We start from the raw sequence: 15,509 nt of genomic DNA, 5'->3' as shown, positions 1-15,509 counted from the left end.
GGCAAAATTACGCTTGCTAACCTTTCCACATCACAGGCTTCACATTAAATAAACATTTTTTCAAATACTCACTATGATCTGAGACCGTTTAAATATTTTGTTACTCTGAAAATATGGCAGTATGAAGCTAAACCTTTAGCTTGACGGCTAAAGCAATGCTAAGATTTACACGGAAACGATCAGCGGACATCGTTAAAGTACTATTGGTCTACATTCTTCTTCTATGGTAGCAGCCTGGGCAGAGTAACAGCCAACTTTAAACTGCGCCATCTGTTGGCACCAATTACAGTAGAAAACATGATTGCGACAACACGTTTTTTGGGGAAAATAACAGAGATTGAAACTTTACTGATAATTTGTCCAAGTTGAAAAATGCCCTCCTCCAAAAATATCACGTGACAACCTCATTGCCTTACAGAATTATGACGTCACACACGTAGAATCTTACCACCATTCTTTCCTTTGATCCAAAAACCTATAAATAGGGGTGAAGAGCAACGACTTTTAGTCCGTTTCTCGCAGCCTTGATGTGTGCAGCATTGAACCGTTCGCCAGAAAAGCCTTTTGAAATATTTGGATCCTTTGCAGTTGTAACTGTATCCAGACCAAACATGTCTCAAAAAAATCCAAAGGGACAAGAAGTTGACCCATACGCTCTTCCTTGGGATGAGCCACTAGACTCTTCCCTTTCCTCTCTTCCCTGGTGTGACCAAGTGGAACTAGAGGAAAAGCGTTTGGAAGAACTGGAGGATGAAGCGCTCAGAAACGCAGAGAAGATTAAGTTCTTGATGGAGGAAAATGAGCGAAAGAGCGCTCAACTAAAAAAGTTGTCATTCCAGCTTCAAGAAAAGGAAGCTATTATTGAGGGGAAACAGCAGGATCTCCATGACATGGACAAAAAGAACCAGGAGCTCCAAGGAAAACTTGATGAAGCCCTGCAACAAAATAAAAAACTTGTCCAAGAGAAGAAACAAGACGGCATGAAGAAGAGAGGGCTGCACAGCAATCTCAGAGACATGGAGCTAATGTACAGTGTAGACAAAAAAAGGCTTGATCGCACAGAGCAAGCAAATGAGAAGCTCCTCCAAGAGAAAAGGCAACAGGAGTTAAAAGAAAAAGAAATGCATTCCAAGCTTCAGAGCATCAAGCAACACAACGAAAGCTTGCAAGGAAAGCTTGATCAAGCTCTGCGGCAAAATAGAAAACTCCTCCAGGAGAAGATGAAAGACAGCACGAAGAAGAGAGGGCTGCACTCCAATCTCCGAGACATGGAGCTAATGTACAATGTTGACAAAAAAAGGCTTGATCGCACAGAGCAAGCAAATGAGAAGCTTCTCCAAGAGAAAAGGGAACAAGAAATCAAACAAAAAGAAATGGATTCCAATCTGCAGAGCATCAAGCAACAAAATGAAAGCTTGCAAGGAAAGCTTGATGAAGCTCTGCGACAAAATAAAGAAATCCTTCAAGAGAAAGAGCAGCTGGACAGAAAGCAGGGAGACATGGAGTGCCAACTCCAGCTCATGGAGGGAAACAACAGGATGCTGCAGGTAAAGTTCGAAGAGACACTGCACAAATATCAAGACCTGCTTCAAGAGAGAGAACAGCTGGTCAGTAAGCAGAGAGAAGAAAAACTTCTTCTCCAGGAGTTTGAGAAACAGGAGGCAACATCTAAAGTGCTGAAAGAAATGTTGGAAGAAAAACAAGCTGAAATAGAAGAAGTGGAGAAAAAATGCAACAAGCTGCAGAAGCAAAACACCGAAACAATCGAGGAGCTGAAAATCCTCATCCTCGAGAAAAAGGTGCTTGTGGAAGAGCAGCTGAAGAAACAGAAAAAACGCTTCTGCTTCTTCTGGAGGAGGAACACTCCTTCTTTCAGTACTGCCAATGTCGCCTCTTCCTCTCCCACCTCTGTTCCAGCTTAATCCCCCCCCCCCCCCCCCCTTAACTACTAACACCTCTCCCATCTCCCTCCCCTCTTTTCACAATCACCCCCCAACCAGTCCCGACAGTTGACTGCCCCCTCTAGAGCCTGGTTCTGTCATAGGTTTCTTCCTTTAAAGGGAGTTTTTCCTATCCACTGTCGCCTAGTGCTTGCTCAGAGGGGATTGTTGGGGTTTTCTCTCCTCTCTCCCTTTACTTTCCATCCCACCCACCCCCACCTTTTCTTTTTTCTTAATAATTGAACAATAAAAACAATTGGCCGCTAATTAAATGTGTCAAATCAATGTCTTTATTCAAGAATACAAGAAATGGGTAATAGCTGCATGTGTGTTTGTGTGTGTGCATAATATGCATACTTTACGTGTTGGATCCAAATCCCACAAGGAATTAAATAAAACAAGAAGACAAACAAAAACAAATATTTCTCTCCCTTCCCAGGTCAGGAATCAGGATGAGGAAGAAATGAGGTCAGATCAGTGCAGGTTTTTGCACTACTGACATAAAGTTTCTGCTGATTAAAAAAAGTATGTCGATATTTCTGAAATACATTTGCAAACAAATAACTTTGACAACTTGTGTTTTTTCATAAAAGAAAAAAGAAAAATCAGAGAGCAGAGCTGGTAAAACAGCTTAGCTCCGCAGGTTACAGGAGATCAGATGCCAAATACTTTTCATGACAGTCTTCGTTATTGCATAAATCTCCCCTTTTATCATTGATCAGTAAATCACTGCATATACATTCATCTAACCGTTATAATTTCATGAGTAAAGACTCTCAGATGACTGAATGGCGGTTTTAGTAAATGTTGAACTTTATTGTGATTTCTATTTTTAGAATCAATAGCACACATTTTGATTTCGTTTTGCAAGCTGCTGATTTCACACAGATCCACTGCCCAAACGTGCCTTTGACTTTTTCATCATTTAACAAGAATAGGCTCAGGCAATCATTGTGGAATTAGGCTTTGGGAAGGTCTGGGGACAGGTATGATGGTGGTGGTTTTAAAGCACTGTGGCACAACAGCTTGACTCAGGGAGATGTTAAAGATGCCCGCTAGGACATCAGTCAGCTGGTCAGCACGGGCTCCGAGCACGCGTCCAGGTATATTGTCTGGTCCAGCAGCTTTGTGTGGGTTGACTTTAGTGAGAGTCCTTCTCACACTGGCCGTGGACAGGGACAGCACTTGGTTGTCTGGCAAGCGGGTGGCCCTCTATAGTCCGTCTTGCATCCCATTTAAGCAAGTGCGTGTTCACACTGCCCCTGGATGTCCTGGCCTCTGAGGTTAAGGTGTACGGCTCCTGGTTGTCAACTGACCAATTTATCATGGCAAAGCCTGTGGTGGACAAAAGATAAGAGGCTGATTATAAAAATGATCCATGCACGCCTTATGACCTACAGCATGTACAGTTAACACAGCTAAATGGCTGTGAAATTGTAAAATTACTTTTGAAATAAAGCTATTCAAAGTCAATTAACTGTGACTATAATAATAGCAATGTTAGCCAGCAAACAAAACGTTAGCACTAATTAAAATAAGCTGCTAGGTGATGTTACTGTTTCAAGTTCTCTCATTGTTTGACATGTAGGGCAGATATTTTGGTGACACTGAGATCAGCCAGACACTAAACAGCAGTGTAATATCAACGCTAGATTAGATGTTTTCTAATCCGATAAAATGACATTATTCCTGTTTATAGAAGATGTTTGTCGTCTGTTTGTTTGACTGACAGGAACAGGAAATAGTGGTTGGAAATTACTGTTGGTGTTACATGAGGGTAAAGAAGGGCTTTAAGCACCTGGGTAAAAACTGGACCCATGATGAAACACTACAACAAGTACAACATATTCTTCAGTTTTAATATGTGACCATACTGTGCAGACTGCTGATGAGTTACACGGTTACATTTCATTAATCATTGTTAAACTAAAGTGGTAAGCAGTTACTTTATCCTTTCACTTAAAATTTCCAGGAAAAACACTACCTTGGCTACTTTTGTGCTTACATTTGATCTATGCTGGGTCACTACTTTTGCACTATAATGCTGCTGCTGACACCTTGGTTCACACTGACAACTAGAAAAAAGCTGATAGGAAAAGAAGGATGGAAAATGCCTGGAATTTAGTTACACTTGCAAATACTGCTGCCTCCAAACTGCAAGCATCAATAAAATGTTACAGTATTGTTTTCTATATCTGTGCATATATCCTTATTGGTAGTTTTCTCGAAATAGAAGCTCTTCATTTTAAAAAAAAAACCTCTGATAACATTGCTGAAGCTAGCGCCCACCCCTACTGCGCATACTGCAAATATAAAACTGATATATACTTACATCATGGAGCAGTTGATGTCTGGTTTCCGACAAATACAGTAAAGAGGTGCGTTCTCCCCCTCCATACCAGTGTTCTCAGGCACTGGTACATGGTCAGTGTCAGACACTTCACTGTCCTACAACATACCACATAGGACCACATTAGAAATGACATGTATGTAGACATGCTAATTATACCTGGCTAAATGGATGCAGTAACAAAATGTTACTAACTACTCTAGTTATTAGTTTCCAGATGTGTGCAGTTGCTCCAGTCTTACTGACAGTATACTGTTTCAAACACCAGTGCCAACATTTTATTTTTTAAATCTTAGTATGATTCTGCACCAAGACTTGTGGCCTGTTGCTCGGTAACTTATTGTCTGACTACATTAACTACAGTTCATAAACATCATTCATTTTCTCCTACTTATTTTATTCAGGTTGTATTTCAGCTGTCATAGGGCAAAAGTACACCCTGGACAGGTCGCCAGTCTGTTGGAGGGTTATTAGAGAGACTCAGACAACCACTCACACCAACAGCCAACTAACCTAACCCCGCGCATGTCTTTGGAGTTCAACACCAGTCTGGCCGAATCACAGATAAGCAGGGTGTCTGTGCTGCAGAGCACAGCTGTGTCAGAGACTCTCGACATCAATGTAGCGTTAAGGATGCGGAGCGATGGGTGCACTAACACAATGTAAATATTAAAGTTCTCGCCATTGTCAATATGCTGTTGCGCTCTTGTTCGTATTATTGCAACCATATCTCGAGTCTAGCTTACCCTAAAAGTTTGGAGAGAATTGGTCTGTTAAGAAACGCAATCGATTGTTTGGGACTGCTCTAGCCATCACGTCGCATAAACAACTCTACTTCCGGTGGGAAAACTAATTAAGGGTAAAGTCGCACTAATAACACCTACCACTCACGTTCATAAGCATACACTATGATCACTCCCACGCAGTAACGTTGTAATAAATATAATCCCCGGTAAAGTCAATTAGCGAACACTACTGGCATGTAATGCCAATGGCGACCATTTCACAAACTGTAGAAAATGCTCAAAATGTTGTCGGCACCAAAAGTGAAGGGCTGACAGTTGTGTTTATATACGAACCGTAAGCGCTAATGTTGGTTAGCATCAGCTAAAGCGAGGAAGTTTGACACTTGCAGAGGCAGTGAACGCAGAGAGAGCTTAAAAACGCATTGTGGGGTTTTTTTGTTTTTTGTTTAGTCTTTGCTTCGTTGCGTTGATTTGGGATTTTTTTTTTTTTTTGCATTAAGACGTTGCACACAAAATTACAGATATAACGGTGACTTAGCTGCTCGTTGGATAAACCCATGGACCTTAGAAAAGATCAACACTACTCGGATGTAAGCACCCGTGTATAACACAATAGGCAAAATTACGCTTGCTAACCTTTCCACATCACAGGCTTCACATTAAATAAACATTTTTTCAAATACTCACCATGATCTGAGACCGTTTAAATATTTTGTTACTCTGAAAATATGGCAGTATGAAGCTAAACCTTTAGCTTGACGGCTAAAGCAATGCTAAGATTTACACGGAAACGATCAGCGGACATCGTTAAAGTACTATTGGTCTACATTCTTCTTCTATGGTAGCAGCCTGGGCAGAGTAACAGCCAACTTTAAACTGCGCCATCTGTTGGCACCAATTACAGTAGAAAACATGATTGCGACAACACGTTTTTTGGGGAAAATAACAGAGATTGAAACTTTACTGATAATTTGTCCAAGTTGAAAAATGCCCTCCTCCAAAAATATCACGTGACAACCTCATTGCCTTACAGAATTATGACGTCACACACGTAGAATCTTACCACCATTCTTTCCTTTGATCCAAAAACCTATAAATAGGGGTGAAGAGCAACGACTTTTAGTCCGTTTCTCGCAGCCTTGATGTGTGCAGCATTGAACCGTTCGCCAGAAAAGCCTTTTGAAATATTTGGATCCTTTGCAGTTGTAACTGTATCCAGACCAAACATGTCTCAAAAAAATCCAAAGGGACAAGAAGTTGACCCCTATGCTCTTCCTTGGGATGAGCCACTAGACTCTTCCCTTTCCTCTCTTCCCTGGTGTGACCAAGTGGAACTAGAGGAAAAGCGTTTGGAAGAACTGGAGGATGAAGCGCTCAGAAACGCAGAGAAGATTAAGTTCTTGATGGAGGAAAATGAGCGAAAGAGCGCTCAACTAAAAAAGTTGTCATTCCAGCTTCAAGAAAAGGAAGCTATTATTGAGGGGAAACAACAGGATCTCCATGACATGGACAAAAAGAACCAGGAGCTCCAAGGAAAACTTGATGAAGCCCTGCAACAAAATAAAAAACTTGTCCAAGAGAAGAAACAAGACGGCATGAAGAAGAGAGGGCTGCACAGCAATCTCAGAGACATGGAGCTAATGTACAGTGTAGACAAAAAAAGGCTTGATCGCACAGAGCAAGCAAATGAGAAGCTCCTCCAAGAGAAAAGGCAACAGGAGTTAAAAGAAAAAGAAATGCATTCCAAGCTTCAGAGCATCAAGCAACACAACGAAAGCTTGCAAGGAAAGCTTGATCAAGCTCTGCGGCAAAATAGAAAACTCCTCCAGGAGAAGATGAAAGACAGCACGAAGAAGAGAGGGCTGCACTCCAATCTCCGAGACATGGAGCTAATGTACAATGTTGACAAAAAAAGGCTTGATCGCACAGAGCAAGCAAATGAGAAGCTTCTCCAAGAGAAAAGGGAACAAGAAATCAAACAAAAAGAAATGGATTCCAATCTGCAGAGCATCAAGCAACAAAATGAAAGCTTGCAAGGAAAGCTTGATGAAGCTCTGCGACAAAATAAAGAAATCCTTCAAGAGAAAGAGCAGCTGGACAGAAAGCAGGGAGACATGGAGTGCCAACTCCAGCTCATGGAGGGAAACAACAGGATGCTGCAGGTAAAGTTCGAAGAGACACTGCACAAATATCAAGACCTGCTTCAAGAGAGAGAACAGCTGGTCAGTAAGCAGAGAGAAGAAAAACTTCTTCTCCAGGAGTTTGAGAAACAGGAGGCAACATCTAAAGTGCTGAAAGAAAGGTTGGAAGAAAAACAAGCCGTAATAGAAGAAGTGGAGAAAAAATGCAACAAGCTGCAGAAGCAAAACACCGAAACAATCGAGGAGCTGAAAATCCTCATCCTCGAGAAAAAGGTGCTCGTGGAAGAGCAGCTGAAGAAAAAGAAAAAACGCTTCTGCTTCTTCTGGAGGAGGAACACTCCTTCTTTCAGTACTGCCAATGTCGCCTCTTCCTCTCCCACCTCTGTTCCAGCTTAATCCCCCCCTTAACTACTAACACCTCTCCCATCTCCCTCCCCTCTTTTCACAATCACCCCCCAACCAGTCCCGACAGTTGACTGCCCCCCCTCTAGAGCCTGGTTCTGTCATAGGTTTCTTCCTTTAAAGGGAGTTTTTCCTATCCACTGTCGCCTAGTGCTTGCTCAGAGGGGATTGTTGGGGTTTTCTCTCCTCTCTCCCTTTACTTTCCATCCCACCCACCCCCACCTTTTCTTTTTTCTTAATAATTGAACAATAAAAACAATTGGCCGCTAATTAAATGTGTCAAATCAATGTCTTTATTCAAGAATACAAGAAATGGGTAATAGCTGCATGTGTGTTTGTGTGTGTGCATAATATGCATACTTTACGTGTTGGATCCAAATCCCACAAGGAATTAAATAAAACAAGAAGACAAACAAAAACAAATATTTCTCTCCCTTCCCAGGTCAGGAATCAGGATGAGGAAGAAATGAGGTCAGATCAGTGCAGGTTTTTGCACTACTGACATAAAGTTTCTGCTGATTAAAAAAAGTATGTCGATATTTCTGAAATACATTTGCAAACAAATAACTTTGACAACTTGTGTTTTTTCATAAAAGAAAAAAGAAAAATCAGAGAGCAGAGCTGGTAAAACAGCTTAGCTCCGCAGGTTACAGGAGATCAGATGCCAAATACTTTTCATGACAGTCTTCGTTATTGCATAAATCTCCCCTTTTATCATTGATCAGTAAATCACTGCATATACATTCATATAACCGTTATAATTTCATGAGTAAAGACTCTCAGATGACTGAATGGCGGTTTTAGTAAATGTTGAACTTTATTGTGATTTCTATTTTTAGAATCAATAGCACACATTTTGATTTCGTTTTGCAAGCTGCTGATTTCACACAGATCCACTGCCCAAACGTGCCTTTGAGTTTTTCATCATTTAACAAGAATAGGCTCAGGCAATCATTGTGGAATTAGGCTTTGGGAAGGTCTGGGGACAGGTATGATGGTGGTGGTTTTAAAGCACTGTGGCACAACAGCTTGACTCAGGGAGATGTTAAAGATGCCCGCTAGGACATCAGTCAGCTGGTCAGCACGGGCTCCGAGCACGCGTCCAGGTATATTGTCTGGTCCAGCAGCTTTGTGTGGGTTGACTTTAGTGAGAGTCCTTCTCACACTGGCCGTGGACAGGGACAGCACTTGGTTGTCTGGCAAGCGGGTGGCCCTCTATAGTCCGTCTTGCATCCCATTTAAGCAAGTGCGTGTTCACACTGCCCCTGGATGTCCTGGCCTCTGAGGTTAAGGTGTACGGCTCCTGGTTGTCAACTGACCAATTTATCATGGCAAAGCCTGTGGTGGACAAAAGATAAGAGGCTGATTATAAAAATGATCCATGCACGCCTTATGACCTACAGCATGTACAGTTAACACAGCTAAATGGCTGTGAAATTGTAAAATTACTTTTGAAATAAAGCTATTCAAAGTCAATTAACTGTGACTATAATAATAGCAATGTTAGCCAGCAAACAAAACGTTAGCACTAATTAAAATAAGCTGCTAGGTGATGTTACTGTTTCAAGTTCTCTCATTGTTTGACATGTAGGGCAGATATTTTGGTGACACTGAGATCAGCCAGACACTAAACAGCAGTGTAATATCAACGCTAGATTAGATGTTTTCTAATCCGATAAAATGACATTATTCCTGTTTATAGAAGATGTTTGTCGTCTGTTTGTTTGACTGACAGGAACAGGAAATAGTGGTTGGAAATTACTGTTGGTGTTACATGAGGGTAAAGAAGGGCTTTAAGCACCTGGGTAAAAACTGGACCCATGATGAAACACTACAACAAGTACAACATATTCTTCAGTTTTAATATGTGACCATACTGTGCAGACTGCTGATGAGTTACACGGTTACATTTCATTAATCATTGTTAAACTAAAGTGGTAAGCAGTTACTTTATCCTTTCACTTAAAATTTCCAGGAAAAACACTACCTTGGCTACTTTTGTGCTTACATTTGATCTATGCTGGGTCACTACTTTTGCACTATAATGCTGCTGCTGACACCTTGGTTCACACTGACAACTAGAAAAAAGCTGATAGGAAAAGAAGGATGGAAAATGCCTGGAATTTAGTTACACTTGCAAATACTGCTGCCTCCAAACTGCAAGCATCAATAAAATGTTACAGTATTGTTTTCTATATCTGTGCATATATCCTTATTGGTAGTTTTCTCGAAATAGAAGCTCTTCATTTTAAAAAAAAAACCTCTGATAACATTGCTGAAGCTAGCGCCCACCCCTACTGCGCATACTGCAAATATAAAACTGATATATACTTACATCATGGAGCAGTTGATGTCTGGTTTCCGACAAATACAGTAAAGAGGTGCGTTCTCCCCCTCCATACCAGTGTTCTCAGGCACTGGTACATGGTCAGTGTCAGACACTTCACTGTCCTACAACATACCACATAGGACCACATTAGAAATGACATGTATGTAGACATGCTAATTATACCTGGCTAAATGGATGCAGTAACAAAATGTTACTTAACTACTCTAGTTATTAGTTTCCAGATGTGTGCAGTTGCTCCAGTCTTACTGACAGTATACTGTTTCAAACACCAGTGCCAACATTTTATTTTTTAAATCTTAGTATGATTCTGCACCAAGACTTGTGGCCTGTTGCTCGGTAACTTATTGTCTGACTACATTAACTACAGTTCATAAACATCATTCATTTTCTCCTACTTATTTTATTCAGGTTGTATTTCAGCTGTCATAGGGCAAAAGTACACCCTGGACAGGTCGCCAGTCTGTTGGAGGGTTATTAGAGAGACTCAGACAACCACTCACACCAACAGCCAACTAACCTAACCCCGCGCATGTCTTTGGAGTTCAACACCAGTCTGGCCGAATCACAGATAAGCAGGGTGTCTGTGCTGCAGAGCACAGCTGTGTCAGAGACTCTCGACATCAATGTAGCGTTAAGGATGCGGAGCGATGGGTGCACTAACACAATGTAAATATTAAAGTTCTCGCCATTGTCAATATGCTGTTGCGCTCTTGTTCGTATTATTGCAACCATATCTCGAGTCTAGCTTACCCTAAAAGTTTGGAGAGAATTGGTCTGTTAAGAAACGCAATCGATTGTTTGGGACTGCTCTAGCCATCACGTCGCATAAACAACTCTACTTCCGGTGGGAAAACTAATTAAGGGTAAAGTCGCACTAATAACACCTACCACTCACGTTCATAAGCATACACTATGATCACTCCCACGCAGTAACGTTGTAATAAATATAATCCCCGGTAAAGTCAATTAGCGAACACTACTGGCATGTAATGCCAATGGCGACCATTTCACAAACTGTAGAAAATGCTCAAAATGTTGTCGGCACCAAAAGTGAAGGGCTGACAGTTGTGTTTATATACGAACCGTAAGCGCTAATGTTGGTTAGCATCAGCTAAAGCGAGGAAGTTTGACACTTGCAGAGGCAGTGAACGCAGAGAGAGCTTAAAAACGCATTGTGGGGGTTTTTTTGTTTTTTGTTTAGTCTTTGCTTCGTTGCGTTGATTTGGGATTTTTTTTTTTTTTTGCATTAAGACGTTGCACACAAAATTACAGATATAACGGTGACTTAGCTGCTCGTTGGATAAACCCATGGACCTTAGAAAAGATCAACACTACTCGGATGTAAGCACCCGTGTATAACACAATAGGCAAAATTACGCTTGCTAACCTTTCCACATCACAGGCTTCACATTAAATAAACATTTTTTCAAATACTCACCATGATCTGAGACCGTTTAAATATTTTGTTACTCTGAAAATATGGCAGTATGAAGCTAAACCTTTAGCTTGACGGCTAAAGCAATGCTAAGATTTACACGGAAACGATCAGCGGACATCGTTAAAGTACTATTGGTCTACATTCTTCTTCTATGGTAGCAGCCTGGGCAGAGTAACAGCCAACTTTAAACTGCGCCATCTGTTGGCACCAATTACAGTAGAAAACATGATTGCGACAACACGTTTTTTGGGGAAAATAACAGAGATTGAAACTTTACTGATAATTTGTCCAAGTTGAAAAATGCCCTCCTCCAAAAATATCACGTGACAACCTCATTGCCTTACAGAATTATGACGTCACACACGTAGAATCTTACCACCATTCTTTCCTTTGATCCAAAAACCTATAAATAGGGGTGAAGAGCAACGACTTTTAGTCCGTTTCTCGCAGCCTTGATGTGTGCAGCATTGAACCGTTCGCCAGAAAAGCCTTTTGAAATATTTGGATCCTTTGCAGTTGTAACTGTATCCAGACCAAACATGTCTCAAAAAAATCCAAAGGGACAAGAAGTTGACCCCTATGCTCTTCCTTGGGATGAGCCACTAGACTCTTCCCTTTCCTCTCTTCCCTGGTGTGACCAAGTGGAACTAGAGGAAAAGCGTTTGGAAGAACTGGAGGATGAAGCGCTCAGAAACGCAGAGAAGATTAAGTTCTTGATGGAGGAAAATGAGCGAAAGAGCGCTCAACTAAAAAAGTTGTCATTCCAGCTTCAAGAAAAGGAAGCTATTATTGAGGGGAAACAACAGGATCTCCATGACATGGACAAAAAGAACCAGGAGCTCCAAGGAAAACTTGATGAAGCCCTGCAACAAAATAAAAAACTTGTCCAAGAGAAGAAACAAGACGGCATGAAGAAGAGAGGGCTGCACAGCAATCTCAGAGACATGGAGCTAATGTACAGTGTAGACAAAAAAAGGCTTGATCGCACAGAGCAAGCAAATGAGAAGCTCCTCCAAGAGAAAAGGCAACAGGAGTTAAAAGAAAAAGAAATGCATTCCAAGCTTCAGAGCATCAAGCAACACAACGAAAGCTTGCAAGGAAAGCTTGATCAAGCTCTGCGGCAAAATAGAAAACTCCTCCAGGAGAAGATGAAAGACAGCACGAAGAAGAGAGGGCTGCACTCCAATCTCCGAGACATGGAGCTAATGTACAATGTTGACAAAAAAAGGCTTGATCGCACAGAGCAAGCAAATGAGAAGCTTCTCCAAGAGAAAAGGGAACAAGAAATCAAACAAAAAGAAATGGATTCCAATCTGCAGAGCATCAAGCAACAAAATGAAAGCTTGCAAGGAAAGCTTGATGAAGCTCTGCTACAAAATAAAGAAATCCTGCAAGAGAAAGAGCAGCTGGACAGAAAGCAGGGAGACATGGAGTGCCAACTCCAGCTCATGGAGGGAAACAACAGGATGCTGCAGGTAAAGTTCGAAGAGACACTGCACAAATATCAAGACCTGCTTCAAGAGAGAGAACAGCTGGTCAGTAAGCAGAGAGAAGAAAAACTTCTTCTCCAGGAGTTTGAGAAACAGGAGGCAACATCTAAAGTGCTGAAAGAAAGGTTGGAAGAAAAACAAGCCGTAATAGAAGAAGTGGAGAAAAAATGCAACAAGCTGCAGAAGCAAAACACCGAAACAATCGAGGAGCTGAAAATCCTCATCCTCGAGAAAAAGGTGCTCGTGGAAGAGCAGCTGAAGAAAAAGAAAAAACGCTTCTGCTTCTTCTGGAGGAGGAACACTCCTTCTTTCAGTACTGCCAATGTCGCCTCTTCCTCTCCCACCTCTGTTCCAGCTTAATCCCCCCCTTAACTACTAACACCTCTCCCATCTCCCTCCCCTCTTTTCACAATCACCCCCCAACCAGTCCCGACAGTTGACTGCCCCCTCTAGAGCCTGGTTCTGTCATAGGTTTCTTCCTTTAAAGGGAGTTTTTCCTATCCACTGTCGCCTAGTGCTTGCTCAGAGGGGATTGTTGGGGTTTTCTCTCCTCTCTCCCTTTACTTTCCATCCCACCCACCCCCACCTTTTCTTTTTTCTTAATAATTGAACAATAAAAACAATTGGCCGCTAATTAAATGTGTCAAATCAATGTCTTTATTCAAGAATACAAGAAATGGGTAATAGCTGCATGTGTGTTTGTGTGTGTGCATAATATGCATACTTTACGTGTTGGATCCAAATCCCACAAGGAATTAAATAAAACAAGAAGACAAACAAAAACAAATATTTCTCTCCCTTCCCAGGTCAGGAATCAGGATGAGGAAGAAATGAGGTCAGATCAGTGCAGGTTTTTGCACTACTGACATAAAGTTTCTGCTGATTAAAAAAAGTATGTCGATATTTCTGAAATACATTTGCAAACAAATAACTTTGACAACTTGTGTTTTTTCATAAAAGAAAAAAGAAAAATCAGAGAGCAGAGCTGGTAAAACAGCTTAGCTCCGCAGGTTACAGGAGATCAGATGCCAAATACTTTTCATGACAGTCTTCGTTATTGCATAAATCTCCCCTTTTATCATTGATCAGTAAATCACTGCATATACATTCATCTAACCGTTATAATTTCATGAGTAAAGATTCTCAGATGACTGAATGGCGGTTTTAGTAAATGTTGAACTTTATTGTGATTTCTATTTTTAGAATCAATTGCACACATTTTGATTTCGTTTTGCAAGCTGCTGATTTCACACAGATCCACTGCCCAAACGTGCCTTTGAGTTTTTCATCATTTAACAAGAATAGGCTCAGGCAATCATTGTGGAATTAGGCTTTGGGAAGGTCTGGGGACAGGTATGATGGTGGTGGTTTTAAAGCACTGTGGCACAACAGCTTGACTCAGGGAGATGTTAAAGATGCCCGCTAGGACATCAGTCAGCTGGTCAGCACGGGCTCCGAGCACGCGTCCAGGTATATTGTCTGGTCCAGCAGCTTTGTGTGGGTTGACTTTAGTGAGAGTCCTTCTCACACTGGCCGTGGACAGGGACAGCACTTGGTTGTCTGGCAAGGGGGTGGCCCTCTATAGTCCGTCTTGCGTCCCATTTAAGCAAGTGCGTGTTCACACTGCCCCTGGATGTCCTGGCCTCTGAGGTTAAGGTGTACGGCTCCTGGTTGTCAACTGACCAATTTATCATGGCAAAGTCTGTGGTGGACAAAAGATAAGAGGCTGATTATAAAAATGATCCATGCACGCCTTATGACCTACAGCATGTACAGTTAACACAGCTAAATGGCTGTGAAATTGTAAAATTACTTTTGAAATAAAGCTATTCAAAGTCAATTAACTGTGACTATAATAATAGCAATGTTAGCCAGCAAACAAAACGTTAGCACTAATTAAAATAAGCTGCTAGGTGATGTTACTGTTTCAAGTTCTCTCATTGTTTGACATGTAGGGCAGATATTTTGGTGACACTGAGATCAGCCAGACACTAAACAGCAGTGTAATATCAACGCTAGATTAGATGTTTTCTAATCCGATAAAATGACATTATTCCTGTTTATAGACGATGTTTGTCGTCTGTTTGTTTGACTGACAGGAACAGGAAATAGTGGTTGGAAATTACTGTTGGTGTTACATGAGGGTAAAGAAGGGCTTTAAGCACCTGGGTAAAAACTGGACCCATGATGAAACACTACAACAAGTACAACATATTCTTCAGTTTTAATATGTGACCATACTGTGCAGACTGCTGATGAGTTACACGGTTACATTTCATTAATCATTGTTAAACTAAAGTGGTAAGCAGTTACTTTATCCTTTCACTTAAAATTTCCAGGAAAAACACTACCTTGGCTACTTTTGTGCTTACATTTGATCTATGCTGGGTCACTACTTTTGCACTATAATGCTGCTGCTGACACCTTGGTTCACACTGACAACTAGAAAAAAACTGATAGGAAAAGAAGGATGGAAAATGCCTGGAATTTAGTTACACTTGCAAATACTGCTGCCTCCAAACTGCAAGCATCAATAAAATGTTACAGTATTGTTTTCTATATCTGTGCATATATCCTTATTGGTAGTTTTCTCGAAATAGAAGCTCTTCATTTTAAAAAAAAAACCTCTGATAACATTGCTGAAGCTAGCGC

At 41.2% G+C, this 15,509-nt stretch overlaps 1 protein-coding gene and 1 long non-coding RNA gene across 2 annotated transcripts; one reads left to right on the top strand and one right to left on the bottom strand.

The window, feature by feature from the left end:
* Positions 1-366: 366 nt before the first annotated feature.
* LOC143418593 (uncharacterized) lies at positions 367-2,828 on the top strand. The gene has a single exon (XM_076883800.1). It carries the CDS (start codon positions 528-530, stop codon positions 1,920-1,922), a length of 1,395 nt encoding a protein of 464 aa, XP_076739915.1. The 5' UTR covers positions 367-527; the 3' UTR covers positions 1,923-2,828.
* A 5,021-nt stretch (positions 2,829-7,849) lies between these two features.
* On the bottom strand, positions 7,850-11,656 carry LOC112436392 (uncharacterized). The gene is made up of 3 exons (XR_003025060.2): positions 11,368-11,656; positions 9,915-10,030; positions 7,850-8,917 (listed from the first exon to the last, which is right to left on the bottom strand). It is a non-coding gene; the product is annotated as an uncharacterized LOC112436392 (long non-coding RNA).
* Between the last annotated feature and the right edge of the window lie 3,853 nt (positions 11,657-15,509).

Source organism: Maylandia zebra, linkage group LG5 (assembly GCF_041146795.1).
Source record: "Maylandia zebra isolate NMK-2024a linkage group LG5, Mzebra_GT3a, whole genome shotgun sequence".
In the NCBI taxonomy this organism is placed as follows: Eukaryota; Metazoa; Chordata; class Actinopteri; order Cichliformes; family Cichlidae; genus Maylandia; species Maylandia zebra.
This window is presented reverse-complemented; position numbering and strand designations above follow the sequence as displayed.